This window comes from Mustelus asterias, chromosome 21 (assembly GCF_964213995.1).
Source record: "Mustelus asterias chromosome 21, sMusAst1.hap1.1, whole genome shotgun sequence".
In the NCBI taxonomy this organism is placed as follows: Eukaryota; Metazoa; Chordata; class Chondrichthyes; order Carcharhiniformes; family Triakidae; genus Mustelus; species Mustelus asterias.
The window spans coordinates 20,154,808-20,175,143 of record NC_135821.1 but is presented as its reverse complement, the minus strand read 5'-3'; the positions used below and the strand labels follow the sequence as shown (position 1 = coordinate 20,175,143).

General features: G+C 46.4%; 1 protein-coding gene across 1 annotated transcript in view; it reads right to left on the bottom strand.

Annotated features, from left to right (window-relative positions):
• Positions 1-18,971, bottom strand: part of LOC144509181 (myocardin-related transcription factor A-like) — a 186,097-nt gene extending 167,126 nt beyond the window's left edge. The window contains exons 1-2 of the mRNA XM_078237616.1: positions 18,877-18,971; positions 2,592-2,714 (exon numbers count right to left, since the gene is read on the bottom strand). Of these exons, the coding sequence (XP_078093742.1) occupies positions 2,592-2,714; positions 18,877-18,952 (199 nt within the window). The 5' untranslated portion in view covers positions 18,953-18,971. The remainder of the gene's footprint in view (positions 1-2,591; positions 2,715-18,876) is intronic.
• Between the last annotated feature and the right edge of the window lie 1,365 nt (positions 18,972-20,336).

Sequence of the window (20,336 nt, the reverse complement as noted above, 5' to 3'; positions counted from 1 at the left end):
ATCCTAAAGATGTATGCAAATATTACGCCCCAGGTGGAATTCCGCTTTGCAACCACTCTCATTCTTGCCGAGATCCACATTGATAAATAACCTCATTGTTTACAATTCCTCAGATTTTTCTCCATCCATCCCTTCTTTAGGCCAGCTCACACCCTCCTCTGCACCGACCAGTAATACATACTTCAGGCCTTCACTCATGACTGGTTAGGCTGGGGTTGCTTTCCTTAGAGCAGAGATGGCAGAAGGGAGGTGCACAAAATTGAGGGACATAGATAGGAATAATTTTTTCCCCTTAGTAGAGGGGTCAATAACCAGGGGGCATAGATTAACAGAGAGGAGGAGATTTAGAGGGGATTTGAGGTAAAATGTTTTCACCCAGAGAGTGGTGGGAATCTGGAACTCGCTGCCTAAAAGGGTGGTTGAAGCAGGAACCCTCAACATTTAAGAAGCATTCAGATGAACACTTGAAACACCACAGCATACAAGGCGATGGACAAAGTGCTGGAAAATGGGATTAGAATGGATAGGTGCTTGATGGCTGGCGCACTCACAATGGGCCGAAGGGCCTCTTGCTGGGCAGTGGGACTCTATAGCACACTACACTCGGACATTCTACAATACTGCTTAGTTCTCACTGTTCCTGCTCAGGGTCTATTCACACTGCCCACAGAGAACACCTTGAACAATTTCACACTATTAATGGTACCACAAGAGCTGTCATTACTGGAAGGAGTGCTGTAAAGCCTTTTTCCATCATGTCAGAGAGATCTTGAAGGCACAGCTACAGATTTAACAGCAAAAATTCAATACCTTTTTGAATAAATTGCTCATTCAAGTGTTTTTAACACTACAGTTAAGAATCTGTTCAAGATATAATTTTCCCAACCAAAGTTTACACTTTGCACAACATCGGCAGCATTCCTGGAATTCTCAAGGGAATCTGAGAAACTGCTGAATGATTGGAACCAGGCAGGTAGCTCAGGGTGAGTGCTGTCCAATATATTAGTCAGTAGCCACTTGGCAAATTGAGAATCTAACTGTAGAAAACTTCACTCCATCTTAGTAAATAAAATAACTCAGACTTGGTCTCCAAATACTCATCATGTAACGGACAGTAGAGGAGTTAATTTAAACAGCACTAATCTTTCCTCTCACCCCCCTGTCAGTAAGCATAAAGGTGCTTGGACTTAAAGTCAAAGTTTATTTATTAATGTCACAAGTAGGCTTACATTAACACTGCAATGAAGTTACTGTGAAAATCCCCTTGTCGCCACATTCCGGCACCTGTTCAGGTATACCAAGGAAGAATTTAGCACGGCGAATGCATGTAACCAGCACGTCTTTCAGACTGTGGGAGGAAACCCACGCAGACACAGGGAGAACGTGCAGACTTCACACAGACAGTGACCCAATTCAGGAATTGAACCCGGGGCAGCAGTGCTAACGACTGTGCCACCGTGCCACCTTGCTTTCCCCTTTATAAGGCTTGGCATATTTCCCAAAACCTCGGTTTTGGTGTGATCCAATTTTCTAGTAATAACCCCACAGCAAACCCGAGGCAGGGTGAACTCAAGGGAGGAGGGTCCCAACACTGCACCCTTTAAAAGAGGGATAGGAAAGAGTTAGAGTGCAAAGACCACAGTGAAAGAGTTTCATGTGAATCCAGAATTCAAGTCCGATGAGGTGTCCCTTCACGGAGGTCAATGAGCTGAAAACTGATGCTGGATAATTCACTTTTCCAATGGTATTGATGTTAAACGCTAAGATCACAGCATGGAGATGTATCCCCAAAGCAGTGCAGAACAAAGAACAAAGAAAATTACAGCACAGGAACAGGCCCTTCGGCCCTCCAAGCCTGCAGCGACCATGCTGCCCGACTGAACTAAAACCCCCTACTCTTCCGGGAACCATATCCCTCCATTCCCATCCTATTCATGTATTTGTCCAGACGCCCCTTAAAAGTCACTATTGTATCTGCTTCCACTACTTCCCCAGGCAGCGAGTTCCAGGCACCCACCACCCACTGTGTAAAAGACGTGCCTCGGCCATCTCCTTTAAAGCTTGAAGTTGAAGAGCGAACAAGGAATGGTAGTCTGAACCAACTGCAGCCCCCATAGCTAGCTGCTGAAACACATACAACCTCACCATTTCCAAACTCGCTTCGTAAGCTTCCCAGGTAAATGCAGTACAATCAGAGATAAGTGACCAACACAGAAGGCACCGATCCGATGCAAATGCTTAACATGGGGTTGTGAAGCTATCACCAGAGTGAAATACCAAAGAGAAAGGAGAAGGACTGGAGGAAAAGACCTGAAGCAGGACCATTGCTAGACTGCATCACCAACAACGGCACAGTTCTGAAAAAGTCACATCACTAAGACACCTGGAATGTTGTCCATTCAATCAATTGTATGCAGTCTAGTTGTCAAAACAATGTTCTTCTTCTAAAGCATTATTTGGCCTGGGAATCACTGCATCTAATTTGGCCAAACTGCAGCGTTCAACGTTTTGTCAGCCCCCCCTGGCCACCCCACCCACATCCCCCACAAACAAAGACAAACAAAAAGAAGAAATCTCCAAGTGGACCTCACCCTGTAGCAGCCGCTCCTCTTGTTGGCTGAACGTGGAGTGGCACTGGCGTCGAAGCCGTGGAGAAGTCCGCACCTCACTCGCCTGCCCTCCCATCTCAGGAGCGTCAAGTGGAGACGAGTGCTCTTCATGGGAAACACAAAGGGGAAGAAATAAGAACAAAAAATAAAATTCAGCCGAGCTCCCAGCCCAGACGCAAGACACAACACCAGCAACCCATGAAGATCAACATTGAACTGCAACTTAATTGGAACAGTCAGCACTGATGCAGTCAGTGATACAGTCGTCTCGGAGTCACAAGGTTCCAGGTTCAAGTCCCACTCCAGGGCTCCAGCACAAAAAAGATATCAAGGCTCCAGTGCAGTCCTGAGGGAGTGCTGCACTGCCTTCCAGATGAGATATTAAATCGAGGCCCCAGCTGTAAAAGATTCAATGGCGCTGTTTCGAAGACGGGCAGGGGAGTTCTCCCCAGTGTCCTGGCTAATGTTAATCCCTCAAATATCACAACAAAAGATGGTCAGTTTTTGTGGAGGTTTGTTGCGTGCAAATTAACTGCCGTGTTCCCTGTATTAAAGTGACTACACTTCAAAACTAAATTCACTCATTGGCTGTGAAGCACTAAAGGCTCGTGAAAGGAGCTATATGAATGCAAGTCTGATTTTTAAAATTTCAAATGGCCCCGAGGATTGAGCGCATAACATTGAGGTGTCATAGTGAAGAGCAACCCTTCTGCAGGACTGATTCATAGGACACTGAAGGAGATCTGCACCTAATCATGGACTGGACCATCATCAGTAACCAATGCACAACTGTCAGACACAGCTGCCCACATTACTTTGTTGGTATTTGTACTTGGCAAGGTAAGAGGACACTCAGTAAGGCACATACCTCCGCCATACATAGAAGCATACATAGAAAATAGAAAGAATGCTCCCAATGGTGGGGGAATCCAGAACTCGGGGTCATAGTTTGAGGATAAGGGGTGAAATAGAAGCAGGAGGAGGCCATTCGACCCTTCGAGCCTGCTCCACCATTCATTTTGATCATTGCTGATCAAATTCAATATCTTGATCACCCCTACCCCCAGCCATATCCCTTCATCCCTTTAGCCCCAAGAGCTATATCTAATTCCTTCTTGAAATCTCACAACATTTTGGCCTCAACGACTTTCTGTGGGAGTGAATTCCACACATTCACCACTCTGTGGGTGAAGAAAGCTCTCCTCACCTCAGTCCTAAAGGGTTTACCCCTTATCCTCAAACTATGAGCCCTAGTTCTGGATTCCCCCACCATTGGAAACATTCTTTCTGAATCTACCTTGTCTAACCCCGTTAGAATTTTAAGTTTCTATGAGATCCCCTCTCCCTCTTCTAAACTCCAGTGAATATAATCCTAACCGACTTAGTATCTCCTCATATGACAGACCAGCCGTCCCAGGAATCAACCTGGTAAACCTTTGCTGCACTCTCTCTATAGCAAGAACATAACAAGTACAAAGATGTGTGAGTTAGGTTGATTGGCCATGCTAAATTGACCCCAATGCCAGGGGAATTAGCAGGGTAAATGTAGGTTACGGGAATAGGGCCTGGGTGGGATTGTGAACGGTACGGACTCAAATGGCCTCCTTCTGTACTGTAGGGATTCTATGAACATCCTTCTTCAGATAAGGATACCAAAATTGCACAATACACTCCAGGTGTGGCCTCACCAACGCCCTGTACAAGTGCAGTAAAATATCCCTATTCCTATACTCAAATCCTCTCGCTATGAAAACCAACACACCATCTGCCTTCTTTACTGCCTGCTGTACCTACGCGCTTACTTTCAGCAACTGATGCACAAGGACTCCAAGGTCTCGTTGAGTATCCACCTCTCAATTTACACCCGTTCAAATAATAATTTGCCACCTTATTATTGCTACCAAAGTGGACAACCTCACATTTATCCACATTATACTGTATCTGCCATGCAGATGCCCACACACACAGCCTGTCCAAATCATGCTGAAGCATCTCTGCATCCTCCTCACAGCTCACTCTCCCACCCAACTTTGTATCATCTGCAAATTTGGAGACAATACATTTAGTTCCCTCAACCAAATCATTAATATATAATGTGAACAGTTGGGGTTCTGGTACAGATCCCTGTGTTACCCCACTAATCACTGCCTGCCAATTGGAAAAAGATCCATTTAGTCCAACTCTTTGCTTCCTATCTGCTAACCAGCTTTCTATCCATCTCAAGACACTACCTGCAATCCCATGCTTTAACTTTACATCGTAGTCTGCTATGTGAGACCTTGTCAAAAGCCTTCTGAAAGTCTAAATAAACCACATCCACTGGTTCTTTTCAGTCAAGTCTACTAGTTACATCCTCAAAGAATTCCAGTAGATTGTCAAGCATGATTTCCTTTTGTAAATCCATGTTGATTTTGTCTGATTATAACCACTGCCTTCCAAATACTGAGTGATGAAATCCTTGATAATGGACTCTAACAACTTCCCCAGTACTGACGTCCAGCTCACTGGTCTATAGAATCATAGAATCATAGAAACCCTACAGTGCAGAAGGAGGCCATTCGGCCCATCGAGTCTGCACCGACCACAATCCCACGCAGGCCCTACCCCCACATATTTACCCGCTAATCCCACTAACCTACGCATCTCAGGACTCTAAGGGGCAATTTTTAACCTGGCCAATCAACCTAACCCGCACATCTTTGGACTGTGGGAGGAAACCGGAGCACCCGGAGGAAACCCACGCAGACACGAGGAGAATGTGCAAACTCCACACAGACAGTGACCCAAGCCGGGAATCGAACCCAGGTCCCTGGAGCTGTGAAGCAGCAGTGCTAACCACTGTGCTACCGTGCCGCCCGCCTCCCTTTTTGAATAGCGGGCTTACATTAGCTACCCTGACGTGCCATGCCGTGTTAAATTTACAATGAAGCTAAAGCAAAATACTGCAAAATTGGAAATAAAAACGACAAAAATGCTGGAAAAAACTCTGCAGGTCTGGCAGCATCTGGGGAGGGAAACATAACATTTCGGATCAATGACCCTTCATTAGAACCAGTTCCGATGAGTTCTAACGAAAGGGCATCGACCCAAAGCATTAACTCTGTTTCTCATCCCACAGATCCTGTCAGACCCACTGAGCTTGTCCGGCATTTCCGTTTCTACTATCCAAATACTTTACTTGTCCCAAAGCCACGTGTGCGCACGGGGCAGGGAGGGGCATGCGCGTGGGAAGGGGCACGCTCGCGGGAAGGGGCACGCTCGCACGCAGAGACACGCGTGTGCACAGAGAGGGGGGGGGGGGAGAGGTGCGTCTCCGAAATTAGTATCACCTTTCCAGCACTACTACTCCCACAAAAAGTGACAAAAGGTTAAGACTTAAATTTTTAAGTGAACCTTTTAGATTACCCGCTCCTGAAGTGGTAACTCATCCCAACAGTTAATGTTAAGGTGGTTTATCTGGGGGATGCGAGGGGGTCGTGTAGCTGGCGAACGTATTTGTGACTGCGTGCCTCTCTAATATATATATAGCTAGAAAATACTTTTTTACATTTGATTTTGTGGCAAAATAGCAGTGTCAACATTATGAGAATGCTTGGGGTTCCCTGACGCATCTGGGAGGTCACTCGGGGCTCTGCGCCTTGAAGGGCTTGGGAACTGCTGCCTTAGGGAAGGAAATCTGCCACCGGTGACTCCAAATCCACAACAATATGGTTGACTGTAAACCGCCCTCTGATACAGCTACTCTGGTGTCAGGACAGCTCAGCAATGCCTTCTCCGGGATGCCCACATCCCGTAAAACCTAATCGAATGCAGTCTGGCAGAAACAAAACGGAACAGAAGAAACAAACAGGTCGAACCTCCTTAGTGCAGGTGGACTCAAGTATGGCACCAAATGGTCTCAATCTCCAAATTCTTACTGTTGGGAATTGCCAAAGAAATTGGTGCAGCGGTACAAAGCAGCACGGCGCCCAATCTGAGCCGCAGTTTCTGCTTGGGACACTAAGCTGACTGCTCTGCGGGGTTACAAGGGGCACTGATCAAACGGTCAGAAGCTGGGCACACTGGACACCATTCAGCCTTCACCCAAAACCACTAAACAGCTGATTCACGACTCAAATCATATTTTCTGTGCAGAGATTTACTGCCATGTTTGCCAGCGCAACAGTGGCAAAGCCTCAACAACAACAACTTGAACTTGTACAGCACCGTTAACACGGTAAAAGGTCACAAGGCAATTCCTAGGAGCATTATAATGGAAAATTCAACAGCAAGACTATACAGATCTAAAGCTGAGACAAAGAGGTAGACTATGAGGGGCATCTTAAAGGGGGTAAAGGAGGTAGAGATTCAGAGAGGGCGTTCTGGAGCTTAAGGAACTGGTAACAGAAGGCAAGGTCACCAGCAATTAAAATCTGGGATGCTCAAAAGGCCAGAAATAGAGAAGCACAGAGATCTTGGAGGGCTGTAGATCAGAGAGGGGCAAGGCCACAGAGGGTTCATAGAATCCCTACGGTGAGAAAGAGGCCATTCGGCCCATCGCATCTGCACCAACAACAATCCGAACCAGATCTTATCCATGTAACCCCACATATTTACCTCGCTAATCCCTCTAACCTACACATCCCAGGACACTGAGGGAAATTTAGCATGGCCAATGCACGTAACCTGCACATCTTTGGGCCGCAGCAGGAAACCCACACAGACACAGGGAGAACGTGCAAACTCCACACAGACAGTGACCCAAGCCAGGAATCGAACCCAGTCCCTGGCGCTGGAGGCACCACTGTGCCCCCCTTACAGGGTGTTGAAAATAAGGGTGAGAATTTTAAAAATGGGGTGTTACTTAACCGGAAACCGATGCAAGTCAGTAAGCACAAGGTGATGGGCGGACCTGGTGCACAGATAGCAGAGTTTCAGTTGACAATGTTGTGGAGGATGGGAGACTGGCCAGGACTGGACTGGAATAAACAGGTCTCGAGGCTACAAAGGCACGGATGAGGGTTACAACAGGGGAAAGGTCAGACGACAGTTTGAAGATGAAGATAGGAGGTCTCAGTGATGGCACGAATGAAGCTGGATGTTCATCGCAGTCGGATATGACACCAAGTTGTAAACAGACTGGTTTATTCTCAGACAGAAAAAGGGATGACACAGGTAGCTAGGGAGCAGAGTTTGGAGTGGCGACCAAAGGCAATGGCTTCAATCTTCCCAATACTTAATTGGATGGAAATTTCTGCTCACCCAGTAGTAGGTATCTGACAAGTAGTGCGATAACTTAGGAGCAGTGGAGGAGTCGAGAGAGATGGTGGTGAGGTAAAGCCAGAGTACATGTGAAAACAGACTCCATTTTCTGAGGCTTTCACTGAGGGGCAACACATAGGTGAGAAATAGGTGGTGATCAAGAATGAATCCTTGGGGGACACCGGGGGCAATACAGGAACAGTTATAGAAACCACTGCAAGCGATTCCCTGACTATAACTGGACAAAGAATGGAACCAGGGGAGTGCAGTCCCACCCAGCGGTAAAACAGTAAAAGAGCATTGGAAGAGAATGGTGAGATCAACCTTGCAGATTGGTCGAAAGCAATGAGGAAGGAATACTTGGCTTTTTGTCACAGTCGTCTAAGATCTTGGTTCTGACTTTGCTAAGAACCATTTTGATGTTTTGTGCCTAGTACAGTACAAGGAGGATTCCAACATGGAATTCCAGGAAAAATAGGCATGGATTTGAGAGGTAAAACACATTCAAGGGCTTTGGAGAGGAGCTGGAGCACCAGGTTGCAAGGACAGAGGGACCAAGGGTTGGTCTTTTGAACAGAGGTGTGATGACACCAGATTTGATAGAAGTTAGGACACTGTCTAACAGGAGAGAACAATTAAATCAGTTAACATGGGAGCCAGCAAGGGGATTTGGGTGATCAGCAGTTAAGTAGGAATAGGGTCAAGTGAGCAGGACACGGCATAAGGAAAATTGGAAGAGAAACATACAACAGAATTCAGGGCTAGTGAAGGAAGGGAAGTTTGGTCTCATGGTAAAGACAGCTGATGGAATGATCTTAATCTTAATGACAAAGTACATGAGTTCTTCGCACTTGTAGGAGGGGAAGGTGGAGGAGGTATGAGAGAGAGCAGAGCACACGAAAAGCAGCAGGGATGATCTTTGCATTCCAGATTGATTCTGGAATAGTGAGCGTCTTCAAGAGTAACCCATTGACTGGAAAACATTTCCAAAGATGTGACATGCATTCCTTAAATCAGAGTGCCTTTACAATTGAATCTGGTGTTAGGGATCTAGTGATACAGAATGGCCAAGAAACAGGAACAATGCCAGTCGAAGTTTTGGTCTCAAGGGTAGGTCAACCATCTGGGCTAAAAGACAACTCAAAGCAGCCTGGTCTTGTTGAATGAGCGATCCACAGCTTGTTTATAAACAAAGGCTTATTTCAACTTCTTAAAGTTGCTTATGTGGAAGTTAGATGCTTTGCAACTTGTTTACACAGTTAAACTACAAGGCTTGCTCTGAAGTGAAGCATAACAAAAACACTCGGAACTCTTCCTAGACTACACAAATAATTGCCTGCTGCCCCTCCCTGGTCGCAGTCCTCCTGGCTCTTAACAGTATCTCAATTGCGTCACTATGCAAACAAGCTGTAGGTGCATGAAGTACAGACCACAGCCTGGTCCTGAGATTAATCTGCAGAAAAATGTGTTCGTCATGCTTGCAAAATGTCTGGACTGCAGCCCTTGGCTAGTATAGCCTGATTCATGAAGCATGTACCACGTCAAGTCAAACGGAGGCCAATTGTTGACATAAAATACTCATCTTGACCCAGCCAAAAGGTTGCCAATAAAGAGGAACTGAGCGCCCCCCTCTGCAAAAGGGCAATAAAAATATACTGCAGCAAATGAACCTTAGCTATTTAGACATTTCCAGAGACACTCCAGGCGTCCTTAGTGCCCATCAGTCACAGAAGGCCTGCAGCACACCTCGCCCGGGATAGCTACGGAAGAGGGATAGTCAGTTGGGCTGAACGACCACCCACTGCATGGATCTGCCAGACCCAGGAGCAATTCCACAAAGTAGATCTTCGATATGCCCATATCCCTCCTCACTGAGTGGTCAAAGACCAGGACTGCGGGGTGAGTTGCAAAGATGAGGAGCATATCAGCCATGATCGAATGGCAGAGCGGATTCGATGAGCCGAATGGCTTAATTCTGCTCCTATATCTTATGAACTTATGAAAGATTTAGGAGCAGACCCCTCAGATCATCAAATGGGAGATACAACAACACACATCCTACATAAATGCGAAAGACAGACTCCCCCAAGCCATGGAAATTCACTACTTTTTTTTATTCATTTGTGGGATATGGGCGTCGCTGGCTGGGCCAACATTTATTGCCCATCCCTCGTTGTCCTTGTCCTGAGGGCAGCTGAGAGTCAACCACATTGCTGTGGCTCTGGAGTCACATGTAGGCCAGACCAGGTAAGGACGGCAGATTTCCTCCCCTAAAGGATGTTAGTGATCCAGGTTTTTTTGACAATCAACAATGGTTTCATGGTCATCAGTAGATTCGTAACTCCAGATTTTTTTTTTATTGAATTCAAATTCCACCATCTGCCGCGGCAGGATTCGAACCGGGGTCTCCAGACCATTAGTTGAGTTTCTGGAATAACAATCTAGCGACAAATACCACTAGGCCATCGCCTCCCCGGCCACCTATCATCAACATAAACTTCTACTGCACAGGGCTGCCATGGGCTAAACCCTCCATGCCAAATCCCTGATGGACAAACAGGACTCACACATATATAGCCTCCCACTCAGGAGCCCACCCCCCGGGGCGGCAGGTTGGATCGCCATGGTATGTCCAAACGAAGACTGGGAAGTGAAAAGTGTGCAAGAGCAATCCGCACAGGAAATTCCTCCAGGCAGAATGGAGTGACACAAAGGGGGTTCCTGAGAGACAGGGCACGTTGTGGGGGAGATTCTTCAGTGGGACTCAGCAGGATTTTAACTAGAGGGGTCAACTTTACTTAACTGGCTGAAACTGCAAATAGGAAAACTAACAGAGCCTATGTTTTTCAGTGGAATGCCACTCCAATTACCCTTTGTGAGTTCAGTCACTGTGTACAGGCCGAGGTTCCTCTGCCCACGCTCCATCACAGAAAGAGCACGCATCGGATGCAACACTTGCACTGATACAGCAGCTTCAAATCCAGTAAAACATCCTAAGGCACATCACAGGAGCAGTCAAACTAAATCTGCCCAAGCCGCGTAGAAATATTGGGTAGCTGTCCAAAAGCTTGCCCAAGAGGTGTGTTTTTAAGAAGCAAGTGAGACATATAGCGGGGTAGAGAGAGAGCAGGGGGGGGCCCACTAGCGGGAAGATGAAAATCACACATGCCCAACAGGCCGGAGTTACGAAAAGGTAACGTTTATTTATTAATCACAAGTCGGCTTACATTAACACTGCAATGAAGTTACTGTGAAAATCCCCTAGTCGCCACACTCCGGCGCCTGTTCGGGTACACTCAGGGAGAATTTAGCATGGCCAATGCACCCTAACCAGCACGTCTTTCGGACTGTGGGAGGAAACCGGAGCACCCGGAGGAAACCCACGCAGACACGGGGAGAATGTGCAAACTCCACACAGACAGTGACCCAAGCCAGGGATCGAACGCGGGTCCCTGGTCTTTTGAGGCAGCAGTGCTAACCCACTGTGCCGCCCTTCACGATGCTGCTGTGCAAGACTGTACAACATTAAGCAGCTAATCAGCTGCACCTAGAGGCAAATTCAGCGACTCCCTGGCCTCAAGACTAAGGGAGATTAGATGCCTTGCATCTGGAGCACCTCATTCCAGGGAATCTGGCACTGATTGCTCCCCCACAAAGTAGCTGCTGCATTACCAGCATTCTGGTGGGGTCACTTTCACAGCTACGGGCTAGTTGTCCATCTGCTCAGTGATAGGAAAGTGGAGGAAACAAGAAAAGGAAAAGCTAGCTAACAAGAGAGGCGTAAGAATGTATACAATCTTAAAGGCTGGCTTCAACTGTCTCCTCCACTTCCTGGATAAATACATAGAACATAGAACAGTACAGCACAGAACAGGCCCTTCGGCCCTCGATGCTGTGCTGAGCTTTATCTGAAACCAAGATCAAGCTATCCCACTCCCTATCATCCTGGTGTGCTCCATGTGCCTATCCAATAACCGCTTAAATGTTCCTAAAGTGTCTGACTCCACTATCACTGCAGGCAGTCCATTCCACACCCCAACCACTCTCTGCGCAAAGAACCTACCTCTGATATCCTTCCTATATCTCCCACTATGAACCCTATAGTTATACCCCCTTGTAATAGCTCCATCCACCCGAGGAAATAGTCTTTGAACGTTCACTCTATCTATCCCCTTCATCATTTTATAAACCTCTATTAAGTCTCCCCTCAACCTCCTCCGCTCCAGAGAGAACAGCCCTAGCTCCCTCTACCTGTCCTCATACATGGAGAAATCTTTGTGATGGAGGGTTGGAGAGGTTCTTGTTGCGAAGACAGAAAAGGGAAAAGCTTTTTGCAGCAGATGTGATTGCTGGTGCAACAGTATCACACTGACAAACAAGTTACTGACTCACTCCTTGCATCAACTTGTCAAAGCTTTCTATATAATGCTGCACTCCCACATTCACCAGTGTGGTTTACATTGATTACATAAGGACTTCAAAATGAGTCCAACAGATTTAACTTGGTCAACGTGCTAACCAGCACATCGTCATAGAATCCCGACAGTATCGGAGGCCATTCAGCCCATTGAGCCTGAACCGACAACAATTCCACCCTATCCCTGTGGCCCCACATATTTACCCTGCTAATCCCCCTGAAACTGGAGTCAATTTTTCACGGCCAATCAACCTAACCCACACATCTTTGGAGTGTGGGAGGAAACCGGAGCACCCGGAGGGAAACCCACGCAGACACGAGGAGAACGTGCAGACTCCACACAGACAGTGACCCAAGCCGGGAATCGAATCCAGGCCCCTGGAGCTGTGAAGCAGCAATGCTAACCACTGTGCCACCCTAAAGAGAGTCGGCATACATTACCAATTAAACCCACTTCCTTTACCAACAGGTAACAGTCTTATCTACACGCGGGAAAGAAAGGATGCCAAACCCCTCAGTCAGCGACAACTTGCCAGGCAATCAGCACCCTTTCCCCCTGGAGTATAAATTGCATGTTTGAAATTTGGCATTCTTGTCCTGATGAGTGCAAGATGAAAAGCTTCGACAACGTCTCACTCTTCAGCAAGACTGAAGTTCTGTGCTACCAAGTGACTGGCTAATCCCCAACTGTTGAAATAACATGGCCATACACCTTGCCTGTTGAACCTCAGAGTTTTGTTTATTGGGATAGGGGTGCCGCTGGCTAGGCCAGCATTTGTTGCCCATCCCTAACTGCCCTCGTGAAGGTGATGGTGAACCATCCTGTTTGAACCTCTGCAGTCCATCTCATGTACATGCACCCAGTGTGCTGTAAGGGAGGATCAGGACCCAACAACAGTGCGGAAATTACCATCCAGTTCCAAGTCAGAATGATGTGCGACTCGGAGGAGAATTTCCAGGTGGTGGTGCTCCCATACATCTGCTGCCCTTGTTCTTCTAGGTGGCAGGGGCTGCAGGTTTAGAAGGTGCTGTCTAAGGAGCTTTGGTGGATTGCTGCAGTGCATCTTGTAGATGGTACACACGGCTGTCACTGAGCGTCGATGGTAGAGGAGGTGAATGTTTAAGATAGTAGATAGTGCACTGATCAAGCGGGCTGCTTTCTCCTGGATGTATTGAGCTTAAATGTGTTACAGTCCCTGTAGAGACTTTTAGAAATACATTTCCAGTGACTAAGACCTTTTTACTACAACAAACTAAAAGCAACATTCACTTATCATTTCAGTAGACAACTTGGTCTAACGTACAGAAAAGTTCACCATGTAGCTTTTAAAAGTACTGAAAATCTCCTCTTATAATTTACTTCATCTCTTAAGTGGACACTTCACATTCCAGGAACCTGTATAAAGCTGTTCTCTGCTCCCCAAGATATGCTTCCCATTTCCTGGTGTTGTTAAACTTCTTACTGTGTTTATCCCATTTCCAGCCAGTTCACCCTAATTCCTGAACTGACTTTCATAGAGATTCCTCTCTCTAACCAGAGCTGGGCAAATCTTCCAGCCTCAGTTAAATCCTCACAAATCTGTACTCTTCAAACCCACCGTGAGCTCCCACCTGTATCCTCTGTCACGAATGAGAGAGACTGGCTGCTTCTATCTCTTTTTCTCTCTCAGATTCTTGCAGACCAACTTGCCTGTGAGGTTCAGACATATATCTTATGATCCTGTAAGCCAATACTACAGTGAGTTTTAACAACACCAGGTTAAAGTCCAACAGGTTTATTTGGTAGCCCAGTCCAACGCCAGCATCTCCACATCAGCCAATACTAGAACAGCTTTCTATGGTCTGTCCCCCTCTCAAAAGCCATCTCCATGACAAGGTGAATCACGAGGGCCTAATATCTGGGTAGAAACGCTGATTAACTTTCTAAACCTTCAACTCCACTATCTTGGAATTAAATAGACAGTTTAAAATATAGCCATATGACATTCCTTAACACTTTGTAAGACTTTTGAGTCTAACAGTCTACCCACAGATGACATATATGTAATTGCCATTATTCACGTGAACACCTTTCACCTTCTTCCCAGTAATACAACCTGCCCCCCCACCTCCTAGCCGCCCATGCTTGTTCTTGGACAGAAGTCAGAATATGTCATGACAGCCCTCACTCCTCAATTGTACACTAAATTAGAATGAGTCTGAAAACCCCGTAAACTTACTTGCAACAAATGTTGGTGGAGTCACACACACCCACCCAGGCATGTGAAGAATATTCCATCACATTCCTGACTCATGCATGCAGATAGTAGACAGACTTTGTGAAGTTAGTTGCTGACGAATTCTCAGTCTGTGACCTTGTAGCCAGAGTGTCTATATGACTGGTCCAGCTCAGTTTCTGATCACCCCCAAAATCCTACTAAATAAATGCTGGCTTCCTCTGCTCCGATAACGCCACTACCTGCAAGTTCCCCTCCAAGTCGTACACAACCCTGACTTGGGAATAGAATCATAGAGGTTTACAGCATGGAAACAGGCCCTTCAGCCCAACGTGTCCATGCCGCTCTTTTTTTTAAACCCCTAAACTAATCCCAATTGCCCGCATTTGGCCCATATCCCTCTATACCCATCTTATCCATGTAACTATTTAAATGCTTTTTAAAAGATAAAATTGTACCCGCGTCTACTACTACCTCTGGCAGCTTGTTCCAGACACTCCCTATCCTCTGTGTGAAAAAATGCCCCTCTGGACCCTTTTGTATCTCTCCCCTCTCACTTTAAACCTATGCCCTCTAGTTTTAGACTCCCCTACCTTTGGGAAAAGGTATTGACTATCTACCTTGTCTATGCCCCTCATTATTTTATAGACCTCTATAAGGTCACCCCTCGGCCTCCTCCGTTCCAGAGAAAAAAGTCCCAGTCTATCCAGCCTCTCCTTATAACTCAAACCATCAAGTCCCGGTAGCATCCTCGTAAATCTTTTCTGCACTCTTTCTAGTTTAATAATATCCTTTCTATAATAGAATGACAAAAACTGTACACAGTATTCCAAGTGTGGCCTTACCAATGCCTTGTACAACTTCAACAAGACGTCCCAACTCCTGTATTCAATGTTCTGATCGATGAAACCAAGCATACCGAATGCCTTCTTCACCACTCTGTCCACCTGTGACTGCACTTTCAAGGAGCTATGAACATGTACCCTAGATCTCTTTGTTCTGTAACTCTCCCCAATGCCCTACCATTAACTGAGTAAGCCCTGCCCTGGTTCAATCTACCAAAATGCATCACCTCGCATTTGTCTAAATTAAACTCCATCTGCCATTCGTCAGCCCACTGGCCCAATTGATCAAGATCCCGTTGCAATCGGAGATAACTTTCTTCACTGTCCACTATGCCACCAATCTTGGTATCATCTGCAAACTTATTAACCATGCCTCCTATATTATCATCCAAATCATCAATATAAATGACAAATAACAGTGGATCCAACACTGATCCCTGAGGCACACCGCTGGTCACAGGCCCCCAGAGTGGGATGCAAATTATGACAATAATAGACTGTACTGTATAATAATAGACTGGGATTGTAGGGGGTGAGGTCCTTAAAACGATTACTATTACTAAAGAGGTAGTGCTTGGTCGGCTAATGGGACTAAAGGTAGACAAGTCCCCGGGCCCAGATGGAATGCATCCCAGGGTACTGAAAGAAATGGAATGTATCATCATTCCTTCAATGTTCCTGGAAAATCCTGGAACGCCCTTCCTAACAGCAGTGTGGGTGCACCTATACCAAATGAACTGCAGTGGTTCACGAAGGGAGCTCACCATCACTGACATGAGGGCAATTAGGAACCAGCAAATGCTGTCCTTACCGATTACAACTACATCCCATAAAAGAATTAAAAAATGCTGTTACTCTCCATTGGTGATCACTGAAGTATAAACAAAAACAAAGTTATACTGAATATCGTGTGGAGATGTTAACTATCTTTCTGCAGTTGGTGTCCTTATGTATCAACCAGTAACTGATCATTTGCTTCACTGTACTGGAGCAACAGGGGTAAAGAGGAGGAACACACAAGGAGGGAGCAACAGCAAAGCAAAGTGGCAGTTTTCATTAAGAGACAATAAAGGGTGATTAAAATTATAAAGGAATAGAATCATAGAATGCCGACAGTGCTGAAGGCCATTCGGCCCATCGAGTCTGCACCAACTCTCCGACAGTATCTTACCCAGGCCCTATCCCGTAACCCCACATAATTATCCCACTCATCCCCCCAACCTACACACCTTCGGACACTGAGCAAATAAGCATGGCCAATCTACCTAACCTGCACATCTTTGGATGGAACAGAGTAGACAACCATTGACAGTTTCCAGTTGTTGAGGCATCTAAAGTGTGGGGGCCATTATAAAGTCCCTACAGTGCAGAAGGAGGCCATTCGGCCCATCCAGTCTGCACTGACCACAATCCCACCCAGGCCGTATTCCCTCAACCCCATGTATTTGCCCTGTTAATCCCCTGACACTCGGGTCAATTTAGCATGGCCAATCAACCTAACCTGCACAACTTTGGATGGAACAGAGGAGATAACAATAGACTGTTTCCAGTTGTTGATGCATCTAAAATGGAGGGGCCATTAATGCAAAATTAAACATAAAAGATGGCACACAGTTGAGAGGCTGGTTTCGGATTTTGAGGCTGTGGAACACCAAGGGATTGAAGGAAGGGGAGTTAGGGATATGAGGGAAACGGAGCATACACATGGAATCAGGAAACTGCTCATATGGAAAGCCAACAAGGACTGGCTGTGTCAAATGGTACATCTTCATGTTGTAATTCCTATATTATTCTTCATGAAAGCTTGTGATTCCAAATAAACCTGTTGGACTTCAACCTGGTGTTGAGAGACTTCTTACTCTGTCATTCTTGTTCAAGGGACCTCAGTACCCCAAGTTAGCAGTACTGCGAACGGGAGAGGGAAAACCGTATCGGGAACAGCCAATGTCATGGCTGGGAGTAGGGAAAGGTTACCGGTATCGATGCCACTCTGCCCAACACAAAATGAAGCCATCTCGGACACCATTCGTTAAAGAGCTCAGGTGAACAAGTAGTCAAAGCGATGGCAGGATTCCTTATGATACAAGTTCGGCCACAGTGGCTGAATAGCCACACAGCACTGGACAAACACAATCTGAACGCAGTGAAGAGGAATCTAGCCTATTTAAAACAATATCGCTAGAGCTGCTCTCCCCATGGCATAACAGAACAAGGAAAGTGAACCCTGTGGCTCTGGTTACAGCTTGGTGTAGAGACATTTGTCCACTCAGCCCAAGCCACACTCGCTTAGCTCAGGTTCAGAAACATGGAAAATCCAGGATGTGGCTGTCATCATGTCTGTGCCATAATTGGAGGAAGATCGATCGACAAGTAGATGGATGGATAAAATTAAAGACAAAAAAGTGCTTTATCATCCTTTGCCAAACAATGACTAGCACATGATTCTCACGTAACAATGAATCATAGAATCCCTAAAGTGCAGAAGGCGGCCATTCAGCCCATCGAGCCTGCACTGAACCATCCCACCCAGGCCCTATCACTGTAACCCCATGTATTTACCCCCCTAGTCCTCCAACACTAAGGAGCAATTTAACTTGATCAACCAACCTAACCTTTTGATTTGATTTATTATTGTCACGTGCATTAGTATACAGTGAAAAGTATTGCTTCTTGCGTGCTATGCAAAGTATATCGGACATAGAGAAGGAAAGGAGAGAGTGCAGAATCTAGTGTTACAGTCATAGCTAGGGTGTAGAGAAAGATCAACTTAATGCAAGGTAAGTCCGTTCAAAAGTCTGATGGCAGCAGCAGGGAAGAAGCTGTTCTTGTGTCGGTTGGTATGTGACCTCAGACTTTTGTATCTTTCTCCCGACAGGTGGTGGTGGGAGAGAGTATGTCCGGGGTGCGTGGACAGCTTTGCACTGCAACCTGCACATCTTTGGACTGTTACACAAAAGTTTCTCCTCCATTTCAATTTGTGAACCGGTAAATTATAGAGCGGTGCTACCTCAGCAAGTCGGCATTCGAATGGGTTGCAACAGTGTACCGTGGCTCAGATTTACCTCCGTGCCAAGGTTCCAATCTACAGCGAGAGATCAATGAAGAAAATGGAATATTAAACCCAAGTCGCTTTAATCATCTGCTCTGCTGTAGGTTTAGAGGAGACCTGACATCACGATGCTTTTCGCAAACCGAGAAATAGTACATGGCGCAAATGAGGCGGGAGTTGGCAAGCACAGAGCAACCTTTGCCGAGATTCTTCCTTCTATCAAACTTGCTGCCACTCAGACAAGTCAGAAGCTGCAATGGAATGTGAATCAGAGTGAATACCAGTACATGGGCAATCCCAGTAGTATTGCAAAACAAAAGAAACTAAATTACACGACTTTTATCCCCGAGGCACCACAGTTCTTGCTGGAAAGCTGTCTCCCTTGGTTAACAAGGAAAACAATTGAGAGTTAACCCCAATCCACTGGGAATAAGCTGCTCTAGCGGTGAACAGCTACTTAACTAGCTTCCACCCAGTACAAACACACACATTGCCTTACCTGCTCGGTACACACAGTGGATCATGAGCAGCGGATTCTCCGTTCCAAACAACACTGCGTCTTGCCGGTGGCTCATGCTCACGAGCCGTGCTCTTTCCCTCCCCCCAACCCACTGCACTGCAACTTCACTCGTGAAAAAGTTTCTGTGAAAAGACTACCAGTGGTGGCCACTGCTCAGTGTACGGACATGTTCTGGTGTGGGCCCCTCCTACTATTTGTTAGATGCAGCCAACATACATGAGCTCACTGCCCCAACTGGGACAGCCTTGAATACACAAAGCCTTTACAACGTCTGTGAACTTTACCCTGTGTGGCCAATCACTTACTTTCTTCAGCAATAAACATTAACTCTTTCACTAACTTTTTTTAAAAATCAAGTTGCTGCTGAACCAACTTCCTTCCCACAGAGCGGAAACCAAGCAACATTTTTCTGTCTTCTCTCTCGTAATATTTTTCAGGACCTCAAAACTGTGGGACTCTACCTCCTTCAATCTTCCCATCCTCATTCAGTCAAGATAGAGAGGGGCCAGCTCCCTCAAGTCGGGCGGCACGGTAGCACAGTAGGTTAGCACTGCTGCTTCACAGCTCCAGGGGCCTGGGTTCGATTCCCGGCTTGGGTCACTGCCTGTGTGGAGTTTGCACATTCTCCTCGTGTCTGCGTGGGTTTCCTCCGGGTGCTCCGGTTTCCTCCCACAGTCCAAAGATGTGCGGGTTAGGTTGATTGGCCATGCTAAAATTGCCCCTTAGTGTCCTGAGATGCGTAGGTTAGAGGGATTAGCGGGTAAATATGTAGGGATATGGGGGTAGGGCCTGGGCGGGATTGTGGTCGATGCAGACTCGATGGGCCGAATGGCCTCTTTCTGCACTGTAGGGTTTCTATGATTCTATGAAGTATTCAGACAAATCATCTCCCCCTCCAGGTCCTCTTCTCTCAACTCTCAAATAGCCAGTATTTCAGGGAAGGACAAAGAAAATATTTCATCAACATTCTGAAGCACTCCCTGAAGCGAGGCAGCGTTGACATTAATGACTGAGGAGAGCTCACTACCAATTGCTCAAAATGGCGACAGCTAACTCACCATGAGCTGTCTCTCACTGAGCCACAACGGATTAATGAGGAGGGAGAGCAGTGGGAGAGAAGGGGGAAAAAAAAGCAAATCCTGCACTCTGGATCCCACTGCCGCGTTGGATATCCTGTCCTATGTGCCCAAAGATCTGTGGGTCACGAATCGGCCCAGTCACACGAAGACGTCCTCAAGAATTGAGGAACTGCCAACAATGACAATCAAGCTTTTAAAACTGAAGTCTGGCATCATATTCTAATGCACAAAGCTCTCTCGGTTACTCTCATAGAAACACAGATAATAGGAGCAGGAGAAGTCCATTCAGCCCTTCAAGCCTGCTCCTCTATGCATTACGATCATGGCTGATCACCCAACACAGTAACCTGCTCTTCCCCC